This window comes from Vidua macroura, chromosome 9, assembly GCF_024509145.1.
Source record: "Vidua macroura isolate BioBank_ID:100142 chromosome 9, ASM2450914v1, whole genome shotgun sequence".
Lineage (NCBI taxonomy): Eukaryota > Metazoa > Chordata > Aves > Passeriformes > Viduidae > Vidua > Vidua macroura.
The window spans coordinates 3,193,125-3,217,279 of NC_071579.1; the positions used below are offsets into that span (position 1 = coordinate 3,193,125).

General features: G+C 42.6%; 1 protein-coding gene across 2 annotated transcripts in view; it reads right to left on the reverse strand.

Moving 5' to 3' along the window:
- Nucleotides 1-24,155, reverse strand: part of XPR1 (xenotropic and polytropic retrovirus receptor 1) — a 109,651-nt gene that overhangs the window by 18,838 nt on the left and 66,658 nt on the right. For both annotated transcript variants that reach the window (XM_053984982.1, XM_053984981.1), the window contains exons 3-10: nt 20,185-20,286; nt 13,754-13,977; nt 9,585-9,734; nt 8,975-9,058; nt 8,414-8,495; nt 5,335-5,522; nt 4,913-5,092; nt 634-799 (exon numbers count right to left, since the gene is read on the reverse strand). In XM_053984982.1, coding sequence (XP_053840957.1) covers nt 634-799; nt 4,913-5,092; nt 5,335-5,522; nt 8,414-8,495; nt 8,975-9,058; nt 9,585-9,734; nt 13,754-13,977; nt 20,185-20,286 — 1,176 coding nt within the window. The remainder of the gene's footprint in view (nt 1-633; nt 800-4,912; nt 5,093-5,334; nt 5,523-8,413; nt 8,496-8,974; nt 9,059-9,584; nt 9,735-13,753; nt 13,978-20,184; nt 20,287-24,155) is intronic.

The window sequence follows — 24,155 nt, forward strand, 5'->3', positions numbered from 1 at the left end:
CTTAAAATGGAAAGTCAACAGTGAGGAGACAGGTACTGTTTTGCCACTGGGAAGGCCAAAGTCAAAATTCACATTCCAGCTCTGTGTTCCTTCTGGCTAGAAAATAAGCGAAGACAGAGCATGGACAACCCTGGCAGAGCAGCATCAACTCAAATCAAGTAAGAGGTGGCACTAAGGAGCTTCTCCATCCTCTCTTGCTTCAGAATGGAGTCCGTAAGAACCAGGCTACAGCACAGAAAGCTGTGCTCAACAAGCTCAGGATTCTCATGATGAGCAACAGGAAGAGGCTAATGGCAAATGCATGGTTAAACTCCTATGAAATAAAACAACAGTGCCAGGAAAATGGATTTCTCTTTCCAATCAGGAGCGCTGTGTCTAAATTCTTTGATGGATATAGACATTGGGCCAAATGACTGGATTAGGAAATGAACACTGATGTGAAATTCCATTTCTTGGGATGGAAGAAGGAAAGGGGAGAATCTCACTAATGCCACATTTACAAGAAATGCCAATTATTTTGGTTTCCTGTACTATTACTAATCCTGTTTAAAACAGACAATTAGGAAGTTGCCTGGCTCAGTGTTTCTCAGGTCATTTTGACCCCATTCCCAGGGCTTATCAGCATTACTCTACCTGTATCTGCCAGAAGTCCAGCGTTGTCCTCCCACTGAACCTCAAAGCTGTAGAAGCAGATCATGTATTCCAAATCCATAAGTATCACGACCAGGCTGTTGAGCTGATCAGCCAGCCAGAAATCTGCAAAGCCTACCTTGTGGAAGGGAGCAGTGAATACTCGAAACTGTCAGGAAAAACAAAGCAGGAATAATTCATGGCTGTGTCAAAGGCATCCAAATGCAGTGGCAGGACATCACAGAACTGAACAAATATGGAAATAACAGAAACGCTTGAAGATTTATTGCTGACCTTTTGCTCCTGCTGACAAAAAAAGGATAATTGTCTCCTCACTTTTAGTACAAAGAACATTCCTGCTTTCCTCCTCCTGTGTGCATCTATTCCTGTGCCCCCCCAGCCTTTTGTTTTTTACTGGCACAATAGCCCAGTCTCCTCTAACCAAGCTCTTTCCCAGAAACTCCCAGTCTCCATTTAAGAGCTCTACACAGCTCCATTTCTCTCATTGCCCCTCACTTTGATCAGCACTTTCATTGTGCCCACTGACATCTTCCACACTTACCTTCCCCCTCACACTTTATGTCAGTTGGATTTAGACCCTCAGCACAGCCATTAGTCTGGTCATGCCTTGGTTTATTTAACTCATGAGTTGTTCTTTGGTGTTAGAAGTTGTGACAGTGAGGATTGTTACTGGGTCTGCCAATGCCTCAGGGAAAGGGTTAAAGAAAAGGCAGAGGAAATCCTATTGCCTGTCAGTTGGACTCCCCCTCAATCCCAGTCCACTTTCCCTTAAGCCTGAAGAGAGTTTTGCTCCTTCCCAAGCAGGCAGTTTTCTGCTCCATTACCTTTGATTACCCCTCTCCCTACCCAGTTAGTTGTAGTTACTAATGGCCAATTTCTCACAGAGATGGCACCAGCACCATCCGGTCATTCTGGGATTTATGAACCTTTAAATTAATGAAAGCACAGGCTAACACTGATCTTTTATACTGCTCTCCTTATTAACCTGAAGGGTGCACAGCTTCAGAAAGCCAGGAAAGGACTGGCACATCCCCATCAGCCTGTAATGCAGATTTAAGGCTCTGCTCCTAAAATTTCAAAGCCAAATAGGGCATTAAGAGTTAGTGGCATAAAGGAGATATGGATCTTGACCCAGAAAGCTCAGTGCTCATGTTGGATGGCACCTATTCCCAAGGGTCAAACATGGCCAGCCTTTAGGGAGGACTGTCTTCAAAGGTGCCCAGCTGCAGAACAGAGGTCAAAAACTCCACCAACCTTCCCTTACAAAAACTCTTTCCTCCCTTTTCCCAACACTCCCTGATACTATCTTTATCTGTTTCATCGTAGACCATTGTTTTGTCTGTGAACAAAGACTAGCTAAGCAAATGAAATGTGAAAATAGCTTTACAGACAGATGTCCCTGAGAAAAAAAAAAACAAACAAGAAAAAAGACATAATAATATTTTTGTTAATTTAGGGAGAAGTACTTCAGCACAGCCAGGTGACAGCATAAAACTTTAAAGAGAGTAGAAGTTTTCCACCTACAGCTTACAGCTGAGGAGGAGTCAACAGATAGATCCACAACATATCTGGCACTGGCATCTGAGTCAACCCTCCTGCAGAACCTGAGCTGCCACCTGAACCCTCCCAATGCCATGTGCCAGGCACTGTGGCTTCTGCCTGCTGACCAGGCACAGCTGGAGCTGCAGCCCCAATTCCAGTGGAGGTACCACAGCCAGCTCCTTGCTTCCCAGCTGAGAAGTGTCTGCAACATCCTCCAGATAAGGATAAAGCCATAAAACACCAGAGCAGCACCTCGGTTTCAATAGTTGCAATTCTCTATCAACAATCCCACAGCCTGAGCAGGGACTTCCTGCTGCCGATCCCTGCACTTTTGATTGGTGCTGAGATGCCAGATACCTGAGCTGAGCTGAACTCCTGCTAGCTTTTCACCTGTCACAGACAGGCTCCCTGCACTGGTGTGGCCACTGAGCTCCTGCAGAGAGCGTGGGCACGGGGACATTCCCTGCGCTCACATCCAATTCCTCCCTGCAAGCTGCTCTCCCCAGCCCACACAAGGGCACTCAGGGGCTTCTCATCTGGCAGCAAAGGCACAAATAATGCTCACCTAAGCACTTGGGCAAGAAAGAAGAGCCTGGCAGGGGAATTAGACTTTACTACAGGCTAAATAACTTTTTTTCACTCAGAGGAAGATCAATTCTGATGTTTTGCCATCCCTCAGGGATTAGCACAAGCAATCCCACCCTCAACCAGCAGTTGATGTTGGTCTCAGGTGGAGACAGGAAGCCTCCTAGATCCATGAGGAAATGCTACAACACACCCAATTATACCCCTCATTTGGTTACAGAAAAATTGAAAGTGCCAGTAATGCTCTGCTACACCTGATATGTCAGATTTTGTTTTGGCTGGAAATGAAACATATGATGCATGTGAAGAAAAATGCTCACCAAACATAATTTTGTGTCAGCAGCACAGTTCTAATACTTGCACTATTTAAACCTCCTTTCACCCAGAGAGCTGCTGGCAGCTGCATGGAGAAATAAAATACACCCAGCTGGTCAAGTACACACAATAAAAGCTGCTCTTTATGTGGTCTGGCCTCTTCTTTCCCCTTCCTCCTTCCACATAATGCACACAAGTACCATGTCATTTCCCACCATTAAGGTCATCTTGCATTTTGATGAAGACTTTTTCCCCTAGGAGACCTTGGGATGAACTGGCCTCTGCACACTCAAGGTACTCAATGAACCTTGTGGATCCCTTCCAACTCCAGATATTCCATGGTTCAGGTTTGCTGTAGAGAGACTGTTTACAAGGGCATTTAGTGACAGGACAAGGGGGAATGGCTTAAAACTGACAGAGTGTTAAGGTTTAGATTAGATACAAGGAAGAAATTCTTCCCTGTGAGGGCGGTGAGGCCCTGGCACAGATTGCCCAAAGAAGCTGCCCTATCCCTGGAAGTGTCCAAGGCCAGGTTGGACAGGGCTCAGAGATCGTGGAAAATGTCCCTGCCTGTGGCAGAGGGGTTGGAACTCAATGATCTTTAAGGCCCCTTCCAACTCAGGCTATTCCATGACCCTACAACTCTATCTCAGACTGCAGCACAGTCTGGAGATCACTGGGACAGGGCAGGAGCTGCAAACAGCCTAAGAGCTCTGTGGAGACTGAGAATCTCACCCTGGTAAGATATTAAGGTAAATTAGCACAGATATTGCTCATGTGGTTCCCCTCACACCAGGGGACAGCAGCCAGGCTAATGAGGCTTGGGACTAAAGGTACCTCTGTGAGGGATGGCTGAGTGCTGGAAGGCACAAAGGAAGAAGCTGCGATAGCAGCAAGCCAGCAAATCAAATAACACAGGTGAGCACACAGAGGTTAATTCACTGTGTGTATACCTGCATGCACGTCCTCAAAGCATGATGCTGTGTCTCATCTTTGCCATGTTCCAGATAAAGTTAATTGTTTTAATTGGCACTGGAATGATTCTATGAAGAAAACCAGCCAGCCAAACCCTCTTCTGCCCAAAGCTCTCAGAGCAGTGCCAGCAAGAAGAAGGTGTCAGGGGAACCAGCTTGATTAAAGCCAATTTAAAAGAGTGCACAGGGTGGGGAAGAGCATATGAAACAGCCATTTAGGAAGAAACTCATGAGTCACCCAGCAAGTCTAAAAACTTCTTACAGAGCTCCCACCTATAACTGGAACAGCACACATATTTACATTGAATTACAGACTTATAGGAAAATAAAGAGCTTGGTCTCAAACAAAGAGTTTGTTTAAGAGCGCAAACAGAAAAAACTCCACTCATGAACATAATTTTATAGGCAGTAACTTTTCCAAAGATTCTCTCTCCATCAGTGAACCCTTTCAATGTTGGCACTATGCCAGTTTGGGCTGAGGAGCATCCATTCAGCCTTGCCTTAGAGCACTGAACGTCTAATCAATCTGTTTCACTAGGTTAAGGAACAAACAAGCAGAGACATCCAAGGGTTTCCATACATGCAAAAGTTTGTAAGCAGCTGTCTATAGGAAAGTTAACAAGTCAACTGGTACAGGAAGCAGAATATGCTTCTGCAAACTCCTCCTCAAAAACTATCTGCAGTCAACACCTGATCAGGTCTGCTCTATAAATCACAGTGGTATAAGCATCCCCCAGCATCCCTCTTTCCTGAGGCTTAGTGACACTTGTATACACTTCACAGCTACTGCTCAGCCACAGCATTTAAACAAAAAGTTACTTATTTCAACCACCTTTGACACTTACCAATAGTTTGAGCAGCCAAAAACGTGACTTGTAATATAAGGTTTTGGTAGGGTTGATGAGAAAAAGCAACATGAAGCCGTACAAGATGAGTGGGTTCACCTGCATGGGGATGTAGGTGAATTTACCATATATACATGCCAGCAGGCTCAGGCACCACAAAACGCCCAGGAAACCAGCAATCTGCAGGAAAAAAAAAAAAAAAAAAAAAAAAAAAGCCAGACACCTCATGAAAACACAGCCCTGAAACCTGCAATGTGTTCTCATTAAGAGAAAAGGGAGAGCAGTGCTCAATCCTGTAATCTAATCAGACTTCAGCAACTTCCTCTTCTAATTGTATTAGGAGTCCTTGCCAGGAAACGGCACAGGATTTATCCTGCTGATCCTCAGCATGGCTCAGTCACTCTAAAATCCCTCCTGTTCACCTCAAAGAGATGTTGATGGGACAAGTTGCTGCGGGGGTTGAGTTCGAAGATGAGCACGTGGTTGACTCCAGCCTGTCTCCAGCCATATGTGTTGATACCCAGGAGAAAGAGGAATTCTATCAGGAGAAAGCCACCTCGATAGATTCTCACCAGTGGCCACACATTTGGTCCATCTATAAAAGCCACACCTGACAAAGACAAAAAAAAAAAAAAAAAAAAAAAAAAAAAAAAAAAAAAAGGATTTTAGGGATAACAAACAGAGTTCGTATCACAAAGCAAGTCTTTATCCTGGATCTCAGATGTTTGGCTTTACCCGGAGAAAACAGGGTACACGTGTACACAATTGCATGTTCCAGCAAGTGAAGGATTTTTGCCTAGCCTGTCAGAGGATTTAGGGGTATTCTGGGGAAAATTCCCTTTCCAGTTGCTGTAATCGAGTCATTAGCAGCGTCCCTGCCTCACACTACAGACACAAGGGATAGCACCAGCATAAATCTGACTAGAGACACTTAAATATTCTGGTTTAATAGAGATGAAATCCCAACAGACATACACAAACACTTCAGCTCCCCACCAAACCAAGAGGAACCATTTACAGCATTTAAAACAATGCTAAACCCGCCTCATCACCGGACTCAGTACAATGGTAATGCGATACATATTCATGGCCAGCCCCATTACAACACCCAGCCCCACCCAAACAGAAATGCCAGCACAAGGCAGCAGTACTGGAAAGCCTGTTGCTTCCTTTGTTCAGTTTTCAGGGGTTTGGAAACAAATGTGCTTCACTTCAAACAATGATCAGCCTTATACAGCAGCAGCTTTCTCCAGCACAGACCTCTTTGCAAAGGACTGGTCACTAGGCACAGGTTTGATGAGAAAAGCATAAATAAAATACAGTTATTCAAAATCCTCAGTTTTAGTTTCACTGAGAGTTACTCACCCACATGCTTTCTAAGAGGGGTAAAAGAAAGAACCTGCACTTTACAGAACTGAGCCTGAGAATTTAGTCCCACAGACCTGGCTCAATTACAGCCCCAAGTTTTTCACACTTTTTCTCAGAGAAAGCAAATCCATAGGAAATTTCATGTGTTCAGCATCTACACTTTATACTTCATAACTTACAGAGAAAAAGCCGTGCAAGAAAAAGTGACTCCAGAACTGCTGCTTTAAATGTAAAACTTTAGACTCTTGGATTCAGGCAAAACAAAGTCAATTTTTGGACAGAAATCACACACCCCCAAAAAAGCTGAAAGAAATTAGTCTTAAATGTGGAATTGTAAAGAAAGGGTTTCAAATTTTTACCTGAAAACCAAGGGAAATTACAAAATGCGTATGGTTGGAAGGAACCACAATGGGTCATCTGGTCAACACTCCAAACAGGACAGAGTAGCCCTAAAAATACTGACTAAGAAGTGAAAATATCCCTGGTGACAAGACTAATGGCAGCCCAATTCTCAAACAAGAGCAGGACCGAAGTAAGGGTGTGAAATTTTGCATGAAACCCTGCAGCTTTCTGGCTAATAAAATGAATGCACATTTCTGTGAAATTCCAACCTCACACACTAGCTTGGCACCTAGGGAAGCCCAAACAGAAACAGTGAAGCCTCAGAATTTGTCCTCTTTAAGGTGACACCCTCCTGGGATCCACTTGTAGCTTTGCAGCCTTTAACCCCAAGTGATGATGAACTCATCTCTGTAAAATGCTGCTGCTGCTGTAGTTTTCAAATCAGGCAGTACAGCACTGGGTTACCGACAGAAGCCATGTTCTGATGCTGTTTCACAAATTCTCCACATAGAACACTAAAATCCTATCTTAGCTGATCGAATCACAGAAACAATTTGGCAAAAGCAGCTGAGAGGTTAGCAAAGTATGAGCCACTTAAAAACACCCACTCTGCACTTGGAATCCAGGTTTTTGCCCAATTTCTGCAGTAATGTTCAGCTATCAGATCATGCCTGCTGATACAACACACCTATTACCCACACTGGGTTAGTAACACCTGCTCTAGAGATATAATCATTTTTATTAATTCCTTCTCACAACTGCCTCACTTTTTCATTCTCAGCACCGAGAGGGAAAACAAACACAACCGGCTTCAATCATTTTGCATCTCACACAGAGATCAAACGTTTAAGTAACAGAAATTATGACTAAAGAACAGTTTCTACACATTAAACAGTGCCTTCATGCAGATGGGTCAACTTCATGCCTCTACCACGAGAAGACCAAACGAGAAGCACTGCAAACAGCTCCTCAAACAGAGGCATTTTTTCCCAAGAGATGGCTGGATCCAATTACAGAAGCATCCGATTAAAAATTCTTTTAAGTCATAAAAACACAGACATGGGCTTTCCCTAATGCAAGAGCTCGTAAGTTGATTTGTTAAGCCTTTTCCTTTGTACTGCTTAAGCAAGTTACAACACTCCAGAAATCACACACACAATTAGTAAAGCCGCTTGTGATTAAGCTCTGTGTCTGGATCTGCAGCACTAACATGGCTCTTACTCTAATCAGGGGCCAAACTCAGAAGGCACAAAGTAGAATAAAGCCAGGGCCTGAGAGATGCACCCATTAATTGTAGCTTTTAAACAATCTAACAGTCTAACAACTGCCAATAAGAAAAAGTCAATTAATTCCATTAGCAGACTCCAGGCATTGAAATCCCAGGAATTTCCACATGAATTCCAGATTTTCATCTCGAGTGGCATCTGGTCACATGGCTCTGTGTCTGGTGGTCTCTTCTTTAGGGAGAGACCATGCAAAGCTCAGGTTCTACAATCATCTGTCTCATGGTGGGCACAGGCTGTGTGCTCCCAGAATGATAACAAAAATCCGTTTTTACATATAGATGTTGCACCCTCAGAATATCCCTCCAAAAATAAGGAGGAAACCAGAAGAAAAGGATTTTTGTCTTCAACATTGACATATACAACATGAGAAAAACCACAACCTACTGCTGAGCAGAACTAGTAGCTCACACCAATGTGATATGGCTCTGATCACCAGAACATCCAGGTCCAGGTGCTCCCTAAGTTAGGAGAATACACCCAAACCCAGTCAGGGCAGGACACCTACCTGAAAGTATGACAGTGACGTTCAGTGCAATGAACAACCCACAGAACAATCCAACCCTGAATGTAGTCCAGGCTGGTACAGGCTGTGAATAAAGCCACAGCAGAATTAAGGTGAGGTGAACTGGTTATCAGCACAGTCAGATTAGTTTGCAGAGCAAACTTAAAATCGCAAACACAAGCTCCCGATCCCTGATTGCACTCCTGCTCTTGAAGTGAGGTTTTTTTAAGCTGAAAATGCTGTGTAATATTCTTGTCACGTTGAAACAGAGCTTGGGAGTCTCAGTGGCCCCTGAAAAATATTCCACACCACACAAACACTAAGCATATGCTTTTATTAGCACAAATTTCCTTTTACCATTTATCTCCTCCCTTCATTACCTTGTCTGCATGCGTTAGGAGCACTAACCTATTTCCAAACCATCCAGAACTAAAGCAGATTATCTGGCCCTGCCCCATGCATGCTCACATCAATTATTTCCACTGTTTCCTTCAGATGTTGAATCTGATTTGGCACCTTGACAAGTTGGAGGAGCAGCTTCGCTCCACAACACCCATCTCTCACCTGAGCTGCTCCTAAGGGTGGAACACGCAGACGTTTCATTGCCTTCTGTCTGTCTCCATCTTCCAACTCGTTGGTCACCACTTCCTAGGTAGACAAAGACACACACCACTGAAGGTCATCTGGATGATGAGCACATGGTCAAACCAAACCTAAAGGTTGGTTTCCATGTTAGAAGTGAGCCCTGGCCAAGTATTCTTTTAATACAAAGACATGAAAAGCTCAGCATGCTGCGCCAAGCTCCTTCACAGCAGAAGTTAAGGCTGCACTAGGCTTTGCCAAGGGGAAAGTTCTCAGCGGAAGGGAACATACCCATACTTATGTAAGCAGTGCCAGAAGTCAGTTCAAAATCAATTATTAGCCATCTTGGTGGTAAATACAAGCTATAAAGAGGACAAAACACTATGGGAATTACAGTGTCATAGAACAGTTTGTGTTGGAAGGGACCTAAAGATCTTGGTCCAATCCACTGCCATGGGCAGGGCAGCTTTCTACTAGAACAAGTTTGCTCAGAGCTCCACCCTACCGACGCCTGAACACTTCCAGAAACCACTAGTGACCAAAAACCCCGTTTTTGGTGGATTTTTGGCAGTGCCCAGAGCAGCCTCTTCACCTCTGTTTCGGAGATAAGCTGGTTGATCTTCTTGCAGGTGTAGAAGGGAGCCACCTCCACCTCGGCCACCCTCCACTCCGCCCCCCGCGCCGTCTCCAGGTTCTTGTCATGCTTCTTCAGGATCTTGCGGAAGCCGGTGAAGTTCAGGTTCTGCAGGCAAGGGAAAGAACATGCTGGCTTTTAAACCCCAGCCATGTCCCAAGAAAAAGAAATGGTTCTCTCCCCAGTGCTAGTGAGAAAGGAATCGTTAATAAGAATCAAAACGATTGCATTCCTTGTCAGGAAGTTTCTGAGTTCTTACTTTATTATAAGGAAGACATAATCCTAGCAAATAAAGTAAAAAATGTGGCGTAAAAAAAGGAGCTACCTGAAGCTTTTTATTTCCTGAAAAGCCAGATCACTTCCACCTTCCTCCTTTATGCAAGAAGTGACCTGATGCTACGTTGAAGACAAATAACCCTTAAGGGGTTTTCCCAGCTGAAAAATCTGAGCTACTGACTTCTTTAAACTTGACACTGGTTTCAAATCAAGTTCTCCAGTTAAATTCATTACAGAAGGGAAATCTTGGTATGAAAGTTGTCAGTGCTGCAGATTAAATCCAGACAAGTGCATCCCCACAGCAGCATGTTTTTCCACAGAGTATGTTGCACAATGACTGCAAAACCAGCTTAGGCTTGCAGATGTGGGAGATGTAACCCTCCAGTCTGTAGAGACAAGCACACAATGCTTAAAACAAGAAGCAACTGTTGATTTCCAAGTTATAGATGATCCCTGATTCAACACCCATGCACAGTACCTAAAACAGGCAGAGCTCATCACACAGCAGCAATTGCTGTGGCACGATGTATTTGCAATCCTGCATTTCATTGTGCAGGAAGTGCTGCCTAAAAAACTCAATGCTTCATTCAAACAACAGCAGAAACACAGAGACCATGGCAAGACTCACTTCTTAAAAAAGCTTAGAGAGCAGGTTGGAAAGAAAACCAGAGAAAAAAGCAAAATCTAATGCCCTGGGGAAAGGCACCAACTACTCAGTGAAATTATTTTCAATTTAATTATGCTTAGAGTGATTTAATGCCAGACCCTCCCATCTAGGTGGGAAATGAGGCTGGGGAGACAGAAGCAGGAAGCCAAAGCATTAATGACCTGCCTTATTGCAGACAAGATACTTTAATTACTTTCTATTGGAAAAACCAGCATTTCACCCCAAGGAGAACAGAAATTTCACATGAAAAACTGCAACAAAAGGATGATTTTGGTCAGGGACCTTTCTGTGGCCTGAAATAACATCCCTTCATCTGCCATGGGTACAAGCCCAGCTTAAATCTGGGGTGCCCTGGTTGGCTGGGATATGTTTATACCAGACACCCTAAAACCTCTGCAGCGGCATTTCATCCTCTGGCTGCAAAAATTCTGCAACCTCAAGGTGCATGATAAAAGCACTGCTGGTCACAGTGATGTTTCTGACAAGGATCACATAGTGATGGTACCGTGGAACAGAACAAACATAATTTATGCGCTCTGATATTTTGCTATTCTCGCTGCTTTTATTTGGCAAGAGGCCTTCTCCAAGCCCAACCTCCATTTCTGCTGCATTTTGTGAAAACAAAAACAAAACCAACAAAAACCAGAAACAAACAAACAAACAAACAAAACCCCTCCACAAACAACAAACAGTGCAACTTAGGCAATATTATAACACAACATCAAGTAGAATCAAACAGAGGACTCAAAAATCTTTGCTCATATACATTAGGAAATGCACCAGCAAGGTAATTTAATAAAACTGGTTCAGCGTCTATTATTCACCCAATAAATGCACTATATTATATAAAGAATAAGTAACTAAATCTTATATGCTTAATTTCTCAGCATTTGTTTGTCCTAAAAAACAGTATTGCAAATAGATAGATTTTTTAAATGTATGTACACACTCCAGAATAATACATTGCTGGTAATGATAAATTAATTTTATCAGAAGTTTAATCATTTAAACATGCAAGGGCTGCCCTGGAGACTGCTTATAATTTCATTTGACGTGTGGTTTGTGTACCTCAGGAATGAATGCATTTGTTCACCCCTAAGAGACTGAGGAATTTGCTTCAGGTGGATTTTCCTTCCTCAGTAACCCAACTCAAGGCATCAGCATTTCATCAAAGCCAGTTTGATATTTATAATGCTGCTGCTGATTTCATTTTTTATCTCCTACATGAAGGCCTCAGGTACATCATCCTCCCACCAGGTTTGTTTTTTTTTTTTTTTGTTCTCTCCAAAACTGCAAGAGCTTGACTATTCCTCATTGTTATATTCTAAGCTCAAGAGTGATTATCAACAGTAGTACTCTGGGATTTAGTTTTATGTCTGTTTTCATGTTTGTATTCCTTGTCCCCAACTTCAATACCAATTTGAAGGAATTCTTCTCATTCTCTCTCTGGAGTTATGTTGGAGAAAGCAGCTCTGCTGCCCCTGCAAAGTGTGAAAGCTTACCAGATGGGGTTTAGATCAATATTTAGTAGACTTACAGTGGGTCTGGACTCATGGTAACAAAAGGCAAAAATATCAGGGTGCAACCTTCCTTTCTTCACTGAGGAATAGTAGGAAAAGATTTCCCAAAAGAATGACCCACATCAGCCCCTATTTAAATTCCTCATCAAGCCTCAGAACGGATTTTTTTGTAATTAAAAGTATAGCTGTCTTCTGTTAAAAGAGAAAATAAATGTAAGGGAAGAAATCGCAGCAGGTGATGCTGCTTCACTCCATTCCTAAAAAGCTACAGATACTCCACCTTTCCAAGGAATTTGCACTAGGAACTACCACTAATAGTTAAAGTGACTTATTAAAAAACTCAGAGCTTCCAGACACATGCTCAAAGGTAACATGACTCTAGGAGACGTACAAATACTCAGAATTTTGGGAGATTAAGTTCTGTCCATACAGCAGAGTGGTATTCAATTCATTCTGACTGAGTTTTGTTTAGTAAAATTCTGCAGTAAAGATCTGTCAAAGATCTAAGTACAGATGTAGTCAATTTAAGCTCCAACATTCTTATTTAACAAGCTAAAACCCCTCACAGTAAAATACTTAGCAGCATTTCAAAGCATTTAAGTCCAGAAGAGGTAGCCCAGCCAAAAATATATGAACAGTTTCAGATTTTTATTTCCAGATTTTTGGAACAAGATCAGCATCTGCAACCAAGCCAAAAATCCAAGTACAACTAAAGATACGTTTGTTTTCATGCCTCAAGGCAAATGAGCCTGTATCCTGCAGAAATCAAAAAATATATATATTTTAAATGGATGTTTTAGCAAGAAATTCTGATACAGCAAGGTCACAGCCACTACCATGGTAACACCAAGAGGAAACAGTACATTGGGATTTCAAGTTCCAGGACAAATATAAGATAAAAGAGCTTCTTCTCCAACCTGCCCTGCATAGAACAACACACTACAGAAGAAAGAAGTCCTGCCTGGACAAAGGTGCTGGGGTCAGTCAGCCCAGAAAAGGAAGAAGGAAAAGTCCTTCAGCAAGTCAGCTTAGCACTTCTAGCTCACTTAAAAGCAACCAGGTGTACACTGCTACCTGCCTTTCCTTTATAAGTATTTAGGGACCCCTTAAAAAGGAAGAAATAAAAGAAAAACTGAGTGAGGCAACTCAAGGTGATGCCTTGTGAAGGCTGAGCTAGAACAGAGCCTAGACACAGTTAAAGAATAAAGTAGGGATTTATTAAAGGCCTCAATGGATCCACCATTTGGCAGCACAAGAGCCCAGCCAGGGCTACACCCAAGATGAACCAAAATGGTCACAAAATGGACAGCCAGTCACGGGGTCTGACACTTTTCATTTGCATATTGGAGCTAATTGTCCAATTCCAGCTTTAGCCCATGCAGTCCCATCCTGCTTGTTTTTCTCTCTCCAGCCCATGTTGTTTGTGCTCTTGGGCCCAAGATTAGGATCATTTGTCCTTGGTCCCCAGCTGGAGAAGGAATTGTTTTGTCTCCCTACTCTGTGCAGAGAGCTCACCATCCCCTCATATGAAGCCCAGACCCACACACTAAAGCAGCACAGAATGTGAAAAATATAAAAGCTCAAACCTGAGGCACCAAAGGACATGCAAAGCACAGAGACGTTCACGGGCAGGGCTCTGCGGCAGCACCGCTCTTGGCGGGTACCTGATAGTTCTGCAGCAGGATGAGGCTGAGGTAGAGCTCGCTGAAGGCCAGTTTCAGGTCTCGGATGTTCCTGTGCTGGACACGCTCCTCGTGGGACAGGTGGAAGACGGGCTTTCGGCGCCGCTGCAGCGTGGAGGCCCCGCTGGCCTCCTTCTGCGCGTCCAAGGTAGACTGCAGCTCGGTGCGGAGCGTGGTGAACCTGCGCTGCGCTTCCGCAAGCTTCTCTGTGGGCAGGGAGAGGGAAATGTCACCTGGGAGGGTCACACACGGCCCAGCCAGCTCTGAAAACACCCCAAAAATCAGGTAACGTGCCTGGGGGTGAAGTGCGCTGTACTGCATGGCCTCCCCGCATTGCACGTTAAACTCAAGCACTCCACGTATTTCTCTTTTCACAGGATGCAATCACAGACTGGCTTGCGTTAAAAACCATCTCATTTCAACTCCCTACCATTGCCAGGGACACCTCCCACTTGTTCCTTGTCCAACCTGCCCTTGAACACCTCGAGGGATGGGGCAGCCATGGCTTCTCTGGGCAGACCTGTGCCAGGGTCTCAGCACCCTCACAGGGAAGAATTTCTTCTTAATGTCTAATTCAAACCTGCCCTCTGTCACTGTGAAGCCATTCCCCCTTGTCCTGGCACACCAAGCCCTTGCCCAAAGTCCCTCTCCAGCTCTCTTGGACCCTTTAGGCACAGGAAGGGGCTGTAGGGGATTCCTGGAGCCTTCTCTTCTCCAGCTGAACACCCCCAGCTCTCCCCGCCTGTCTCTGAGCAGAGGTGCTCCAGTCCTCGGGACCACTCTAATGGGTCTTTGTCCTTCTTGTGCTGTGAGCCCTGGACCTGGATGCAGAACTCCAGATGTAGTCTCACAGGGGCAGAGAAGAAGAGGAAGCTTTCCTCATTAAACTTACATAAAACACGCTAGTTCTTAAGGAAAAAAAAAAAAAATTATATATATATATATATATAATCAAAAGCAAGGGTCTGTCCCTTCAGCACACGCTAAAGCAGCCAGGAACTGAGACCTCTCAGCTTCCATCCCAGCTTTGATTTCTAGAAGATGTTCAGTCCAGCACCACACAAACACCTGTTAGGGATGGAAGAGGCCCAGCCTGTACCTGGGGACTGCAAACCAGCACAAGGACAGTGGGGCAGGCGTCCCCACACTGCCTGGACCCTAAATTAATTCTGCTTAATTTAGGGTCTCATCCAAATACCAAAGCACTGACCACACATCTACTCTGAGTGCAGCAGAAAAGCTGCTCCTCATTCCCACATAAATCAAGTGCACCAGGAGCATTAGAGAAAAATCCTGTTAGACAACATTATGAAACATGACAGTGAGTAAGCAAAGCATTTTTCAGATCTGTGCACCCACTACTGACTATGTGTTTACTATCTTTTCATGTGACAGTAGGGAAATCAAAGAAGACAAACCCCACACTTCAAATGTGACACTGAATTTTGTTGCTCAGAGAGCAGCACAGCCCCTCTGCCAAGCTCCCAGCGACAGACAAGCACAGCTCTGCTTTGATCAGGAGTTACAACACTGCTGGCTGCTGTACATGATCCACTGGAATCATTTATCCCTCTTTTCCTCACTTTAGAAGCACTGCCTCATTATTTACTGGTTAGAGAGGCCATCAGCTTGCACTTAAATGCCATTTTGATGTGTTTTCAGAACGAGCCTCTCTCTCTTCCTCACACCTCAAGTATGAAGAAGGTGTTCCTTTAAACATACTGCTTTATGTACTCTCAGAAAACAATTTTTTTTTTTTGCTAAATAACAACCTTTTAAAGCTAAAACCAGCATAGTTAAGACCGTTATCGTTCTCTTTGTTCTGTATAACTGGTTCCTTCCAGGCTTTTTTATCCCCTGCTAAGCTTCAGTTGCAGCTTTGGCATCTCTGTTGATAAGCAGGGTCACAGACCGTGGGCGCTGGTGCTGGCCAGGAAGATGCTGACCAGGCTCACAGTGTTGAGGCTACCTCCACTCAGCACTGCACAAGAAACCTCAAGGTCCCCCTGCTACACAAAGCTCTGCCCCAACAGTCTCCTGGATGTCAATATAATTCTCCTCATTTGTATCTTACATAACTCAGTGATAATTCTCAATTGCTCCCCGCTCATATTTACTCTGATTTACTCTTCCTTTTCCTTTGTCTAACTCAATTCTGCTTAATTTTAAGAGTAAAACTACTCTATAAATAATTTTACAGTGCATAAGGTATTTGCCAGAAGAATGCCTTTCCAAACAGAAAATGGGGATCAATATAGGAAATCAAGTACAGAGGAGCCTGAAACTCTAAACTTCCTGCTTATAAACTTTAATAAAGGAAGAAGATCTAAAATGCAGGAAAGGGCAACTCCTCTCTGACTGAACTTCCAGAGCTGCAAGGACTCCAGCAAACAGAGGCAATGCAGCCCACAATGAGAATTGTCTGCCCACAGCCTACAACCTAAACATAATATTTATCACAACAAGATCAGACTGCCAAAACAATAATCCCTCCCCACTTTGGGAACTCCCTTGGGAAGAAGGAACAGATATCTGTTCAAATCAAAAGCCTTCATATAAATAAAGCTCACAAGTTCACTCTCTATATTGAAAACATTTATTAAACCATCTGTGATACACTGAGATTTCCTTTAAATCAAATCAGTAGAAATTAATATTTTCAATTGAAAGCCCTGTTCCATTGTCCCTATGTCCAGAAAAATCCTAACATCCATCTGCCTAATAACACAATATTTTAAAAAATACGATGCCTTGAAATATTTATGACTGCAGCGATCCATAAAAAATGCTCTCCTGAGAAAGAGCCATCCTGTCACCACCTTCTCTCTCCTGCACTGACTCCCATCCACAAACCATTTCATCTTATTAAAGTATGATTTTTTTTTACCATCCAGACTCAATGCAGAAGCAAAACAAAACAAAGTGTGCTGCTGTTCTGAAAACCTCTAGGGAATTGCCCAGGGAAACAGCAAAGCAGAATAGAAATTAATTTCTCAGTTTGCAGTGTACTCTAAAATCACTGAAGTGTCATATACTACTATCACTAATTTAGCACTGTCTATCACTAATTTAACATTCTGAAAAGTGACTTTAAAAAATATGTTGCTCAAAAGAGCTAAAAAAAAAAAAAAGCTTAGAAACTGGAACCACTCTTGTGTTGCAGCATTTTGCATGACCTGATGCCCACAAGCCCTCAGCTCAAGTGTAATTTCATGGCAAAGACTAACAAGAAATCCAAAACCAATAGTGGCAGACTTCAACAAAATGCTTGCCATAAAGCAGCAGCTTGGCCCAAAAAATGCTGCTAGATACTGCTGAAAGTGTTATCACCTCAACTATGCAGTTCCAAGTTGGTTTTTGACTTCATTTTCCAAGTTTAAATAAAAGTTCACACATAAAGATGATGGAAAAAATACTCTTGCACCAAAGAACCAGGAAAATTTCCCCCCAAATTTCAATTTACTTATGGGTGTGATCAAAGCCTGTTCCACCAGACAGGAGGTGATCAACAGCCTGAACCTCCTGCCAGCTACACATTTTAGTTTTAGCATTCCTTCCCTTCCCTACTTGTTCAATATTTTGCTTCCCAATTTAAAGCCAGGGTTTCCTACAAATAAGAATTTCCTAAATTAACCAGGAAATGTTGCTGGCTACTGTTTAGCCAAGTCCTGATGATGGTGCTTTAAAACATAACAAACCTGTAATCTAGAAAATCCCAAACACAAACCAAAACTGGCCACAGATAAAACATTAGCACTTGAATAGTGTTCTGTTTTCGGGTAAATTTGGGAGAGAACCTCTGAAGGTGTTTTTTTAAAAAGTAGATTTAATTGGTTTTTTTTCTTAATTGGTTCAGGAAAAATACTTCTCTGGAGAAAAGTGGGAAAAACCTGTTTATTTTATAGGTAAAGTATTTACTAGTCTGAAAAAATAATAATATTAAACAATAAAACCTCTTTTGTTCTAAAAGAGATGATAAACTTAGAAAGTCTTTTTTTGTGGGTTGTAGCTTGGCTTATTTAGTCTCTTATCAGTCTCTTCAGTGCTGGAAATGTTGTGGCTCAGGCCAGCTTTGTAACTTTTTTAACCTGTTGTGTAGGGTTTTATATGGCTGTTTTCTACTTTTGTTTTATTTCTATAACATGGTAAGAACTATTCATAAAAAGAGTGTAGGCATTTACTAGGCATCCCTCTGCTGGAACCATCTGAAAATTTTACTGCAATTCTTCTGTCTTTCAGATGGGGATGGTTCTTCTTGAGCACAGTCCAAAAAATTGCCAACTGTTTATTAAATCTGATTTAGTTAATGGCAGTTTTCCTTCCCACTGGGCTGGGGAATTAAGGGAATGTTTGAGGGGAGCACACAAGGAAGGGCAAAGAAAGGCTTTGGCAGGAGCCACTCCAGCTCTGAGTGCTCCATGGAGGAATTGGGGTTCAGGACCAGGCCACCCCAAGAGGATGAGGTTGTTTGTGCTGTGGCTGATGCTCACTAAGGAGCCTTCAGCCTAGGGAATGACGATGAGGAAATGAAGCAGAGATCAACAGAAAATTTAAGTTTCTTGAAAAATGAGCAATATTTACTGTAGTAAAGACAGGGGGGTAATAAGCTGTGTAACAAACCTATAGTAAATAGGATGTGCCAGGTCAAAATCTAAGGCAACACATGCCTGGAGTTACAATAGGGTCCAACATGACAAATTTCTGACAGGATCAAGGGTAGGAACCACTGATGGAACATTTTTTGCTGCAGCTCAATGCTAATAACTCTAATAACAGGTTTCCATTCTTTCTATGAAAGTCACGTCGCTCTTCTGCAAATAAAAGACTTATTTTAATCTTATCACAGGAGATTTTCAAATTACATGTATTCTCTCCTGGAACTTTTTGAAATGACAGCTAGCTGAGGAAAAAAACCCTACCCTATGCTATTAATGCCATTTTAAACAATGCTGGAATGGGTGCATGTATGTGGCTGCACGTGTGGCAGCAGGTCCTCATTAGGGGAAATTATAATCTGTATTGTGCATCTAAATTGACAGAACTTCCTGCACAGAGTCTAGCTCCCAGTTTACAGGATCTGATACAGCTCAGAAAGGAAGTTTCTGAGCACAAAAACCTCAGATGTGGGATAGAAGCACAAGATGTCCCAGGGAAACAACACAGAGCAGTGCTCTGAGTTAGGTACATGCAGAAAAATACCTATAAAGTGTAAAATCCAGCTGACCCAATAAAAAATACCAGCTTTACCTAAAAAACTGCCTCTTGTCCTGACACCCACACTGCTCCAGGGAGCTGGGAGAGCAGGCACAGCCAGCCCCAAGGAGATTTACTTCCCTAGATGGAAGCTCAACAGAGGGAAGCGACAGTGCTCAGCCACAGCATCCATCATGCTTTCAGCTACCCTTAAGTTCACAACCCAGATCCTGGCTGGCAGTAAAAGAGCCAGCAATAAAGTCATCACCCAATGGTTATGAAAATATTTTTGCATAATTCAGCTGCGCCTTTGTTATCAGATTAAAATCAGAACTAGAAAAGGCTACCATATTGTGGTGCAAATCCTGTTTATAGCACTAAGTTAATAAATCAACATGTTAAGAGGAAGCCAGTGCACTGCTGTATCCACATTTAAATGCTTTTCTGGTTGAAACCCCATTTTAAACCTCACCAAAAGAGGCTGAAAATCATCTGAAGCGTAATGGCAGGAGGAGCCAGAGCACACCAAGCTTTTTGCAGCAATTTTACAGGGTGAATTTCCAATTAACCCGTTCCAAAGTTGTTTTCAAAACACAGGATGGGAAGGCAACTTTTTCAGAAGAAACAACAAAAAACAGCACTTGGTATGTGACACCTAGAAATCCCCACTCTTGCCATCACAACATTTTTACTCAAAATATACAGCCCATGGCAATTGCTGCTGGATTTTGTACTCCAGACAGCTGCAGGGGTTTCAGTGAGAGCTCAGTGTTTAAAAACTTGTTGGACCCATCAAGATGATCAATCTACCAATACACAGGCCAGCCCACGAGAGCTGCTCCTGCAGAAGCTCAGGAAACACCAGCTAGGAGGCTCAGCACACCTAAAACGTGTGCCAGGAGATTGTCAGCATGGATAAACTGAAAGACTGTGCCCTTTAGTTTGAAGAGCATCTCCATAAAGTTCAGCAGGATACCTTGGAAGTTCAAAGAAATGAAATCACCTGCCACTCATTCTCCCTCCAGCCAGGGTTAGCCAAGTTAATGCCAGGGTTTAGCTCCAGATCTGTGATTAAACCAGAGCAGTTTTCCAAACAAACCCGCCCTCTAATTACCTGATGGTAGACCTGCATCACCACTGTGGTTATCCTGAAAGTTTGGGACCTTCAGGCCCTTTCTCTGTTGAGTTTTCCACAAATACACACAAAATAAATGCCTTACCTGAATAGAAAATGTTGATTTTGGCAAGTTCTTTCTCACAGGTTTGGAAGAATTTCTCTTCAAACGTGGCAAAACATCTTTTCACCGTGTCCTCATCTGTGTCTACAAAACAAAATAGATACACAAAGAAGTTGTAACAGAAGGACATAGGGACAATTTTACAAGTGGCTGCCATGGAAATAGCTCTTCAGAGTAAATCCACCATCTTTGTCATGCAGAGGAAGAAGAACAACCAAGTCCAAAGGGCTGGAGGGAACACATATTTGCTTGTAAAAGGAATTGCACCAAGACAGAGAGGGACACACTCGTAACAGCACCCTGACCAAAGTTCCCATCATCTTTTTTGATCCTCCAAGTGCTATTTCAGACCTCACAACTCCATTTTTGCTCTGAAGACCGAAGCTGACCCTAAGTGTTCGCTCCAGCTTAGCAAACATTTGTGTTCAGAAAGAAAATACCCAGTTTTTAACTGAAACCTTCTCCTGATCTTCCAGGAGGACTCACTGGCTTCAGCCACCATTCCCACCTTCTCACCAGGGTAATCCTTCAAATACAAACAGCATCACAGCATCCTAAAAATCCATACAGAAAACTGTGTGGAAGCCTCCCTCTTGGAAAGTAAAAGCTTTTCTCATAAGCAAAGCTGAAAGGAAAAGGCCCAAATTATGGTGACTGTGATCAGATCCACAAGTCTCCTTCACCCCACTGCTCTGGAACAGCTTTAATTTTTTTGCAAGAACTACATACAATTCCATAATTAAAGTCAAAACTTGAAATGAAGGCAGCGATAGTCACCTTGTTGTAAAAAAATATAGTGCAGAATCTCAAAGACAGAATGCATTTTCTGGTAATTAAGAAATTAGTTTAATGAGTAAAAAAAAAAAAAAATCAAGACAGGCTATAATTACCAATTTCAGTACTGTCAAAAACCAAATGTTCCTAATGCTGAAGCAAAGCAGACTCTTCATACCCTCCCATAGATACAACCCCTGAATCTTCATGCACTTTCACAGATTGCAAGGGTTAGTGTTAACACAAACAGGAAAATTAAGATTTTATTATGGTCTCCACAACACTGAGAAGTAGACTAGAGAACCACAGAATTGCTTCAGGTTGGATTAAGATGAGTGAATCCAATCATTGTCAAAGCCCACCACTAAACCATGTCTCCAAGTGACACAGCCACATGTTTTTGGAACACTTCCAGGGATGCTGATTCTACCAGATTCAAACAGATGTTGAAATAAACATTATGAAATTGAGAAGACAAATTACTACACAGAAGTTTCATTCACTATCACATACACACATTGGACTGTCACAACCAAGAAATCTTTTGCTTTTAGCATTAATTTCTAGGTAAAACCAAACTCAAGAGAATATTTAAATACAAAATTTCAACATTTAGATTTTTCTGCTTTGGTAAGATTTTTTTTTTGGTAGATTTTTCTGCTCTGTGCTGATATTAAGCACCACAAACCTACACACGTGCCAGTACCATTTCTACGGGATGGTATGGAAAGAGCAAAGAACACAACACAAAACTGCAGTGCAGGGGCAACCTTGGAAGAAGTCTGTCTTCTTTTGGAGTCTGATGATGCTTTAAAGAGTAAACAGAGAGAAAATAACCAGTTCTGCCTGGTGTTTACAGCTCCACCGCCCAAGGGCTTGTAGAAAAGAATTCTCAAGGGCCCCGAAGCCTGTTCCAAAGTCCAGGCTTTGGCTCCCAGGGTTCCTTTCTTATCCAATCATTTTACTTGCAGCTCAGTGGCTACTCCTGAGAATGAGGACTCCCTCCCTGGAGCAAACCAACCCTGGGATGACAGGGTTCCCCTTGGGCTCCTCTATGCTGAAGGAGAACTGCTGGAGTGTCACTCCAGCCCTGCTCGAGGGCTCTGGACCAAGGATGAGCAATCCCATTCCACATGGATCCCTCCTCGTGGGCAGCCTGAGCACCACAGGGACAGAAAATTAAAAAAATAACTCTGCTTCAGGGCTGCTGACTCATAACAGCAGAGTCACAGCAGTCGCAACACCCCAGCCTGGGGCCCTCCCAGTAAGGCTGATCTGAACTTGCCTCCAAGACTTCCAAATCTTTGACCTGACAGCAAAGCACAAACAGGGGAGGGGGGGTGAAGCAGAAGAAATTACTATGTAATATTAAAAATGCAGAGATTTTATTCACTAGATACCTGAAACTTTGCAAATAATAGTAATCAGGAGGTACCAAACCAGAGCTGACTCTTAAGGATGGACCTGAAAGGCAAATTCTCCAGCAAAAAGAGTTTACCCATGTCTAGCAGAAAAGTTTATCCAGAAGTGCTTTCTGACATGGGGGAACCATCATTTCCTGCACTTAAAAATAAGTCATAAAGAAATAAAAGCACACAGGCTTACTGCTTTCCTTCTGTGGAAACACCAGATCTCTTCTGCCATTGCTTGGTTTTATGTTTCAGTACATTCACTAAATAACAGTAAGACTAAGCAAGTTTTTAAACTTCTTTGCACTGGAACTACCAAAGGATTAAAAAAAAAAAAAAAAGTCTTTAAGCATGGAATGTACTTTTTGCCCATAAAGTCAAGCATGAATATTTCTGTGCAAACAAAACAGCACCTTCTAAGAGACCAAGAAGTTCAGTAAAAGCAACATAGAGGTAAACTACCATAATTAATGCCAAATAACAAAATTTATATCTTGTTTTGTAAATTATTGACCAGTTCAAGAAATTGCAAATAAGCGTGTTGAACAGTTTGACCGTAATCTAAAGTTTAGAATAGAAAAATGGGCTTTGAACACAAATCAACTCCTACTGGAAGCCCTTCCAAAACCCTTGAGATTAGGAATTCAGGTCTCTATCTCAACCTCAAAACACTGCTGACTCAGAGAAAAGCAAGTTCTACATAAACTATTCAAAATCCTTCTCCAAATGTCAAATGCTGCCTTATAAAAGATATTTTGCAGAGCAGGGTAGATGTTAGACTTAAAAAAAAAAAAAAAATTAAAAAATCAGGAATCTCTGTGAAGAAAAGGTTTCCCTTTGGTACTGGTCCCAGTGCAGTTCAGTCACTGAGCTGCACTAACAGAGAAGTGCTGCCAAGGCTACTGCCTTTATTTATTTGTTTGTTTGTTTATTTCCCCCCAAGGCTGTTTTGCCATGAGAAAATCACAGTGCCAGACCCTGGCCTTGGCTTCAGGAGCTCCATGACAACAGGGGCTGTTTCTAAAAGGCATCCAGCTCTAGCTGCCAAGGAGGGCTGGCCTAACCTTCCTTTTGTTCTTTTTCTATAGCCTTCATACTCCATTTACCCTCAGCTCCACTGAGCAGAGCCAAGCAGACTGTCTGATCAATACTGCACCTTCCAGACCTCACCCTCCTATGGATTCCCTGTCCTGAATTAAAAAAGCACCCACAGGAAGGCTGCAAATCTTTTGCTTTTGCTTGCAAAGCCCAAAGCAGCAGCAATCTAGATGTACTCCCCCTGCCACATTTTCAGGATTGCAGAGTGCTCAGATGTTGGCACACCTAAAATAGAACCTCAAGTTGAAAAATTAACATCCAGATTACATCCCTAAGTGTCCCAAGCACTCATTTCTCAGTGTTCGCTCAACTTTTAATTTAATTTCTCATTTTCTGCAGCTGTAGTATATAAACAAATGATCAGCAGCTCTGCTCACTCCCTTGCAAGAACACACCAGTAGAAGTTTTCTCTGTTAGAGCAGTGCCCTTTAAAAGTAATAGGTTTTAATAAGCCCTCTACTCTTTATCATGCTGAATTTTAAAGAGCATTTAATTTAAAAAGATTAATTAGCTTTGTTATGAGATCAGCACAGGTGTACTTCTCTGAATCACCTTCTGTTTGCCAAAAAACAGCTCCATCTGAGTAATATTATTTCAACACTTTAGCTACAGAGGAGGCAATTTGATTTATGAGGAGGGATCTGAAATCTAGTCAGTGAAATAAAAATCAAG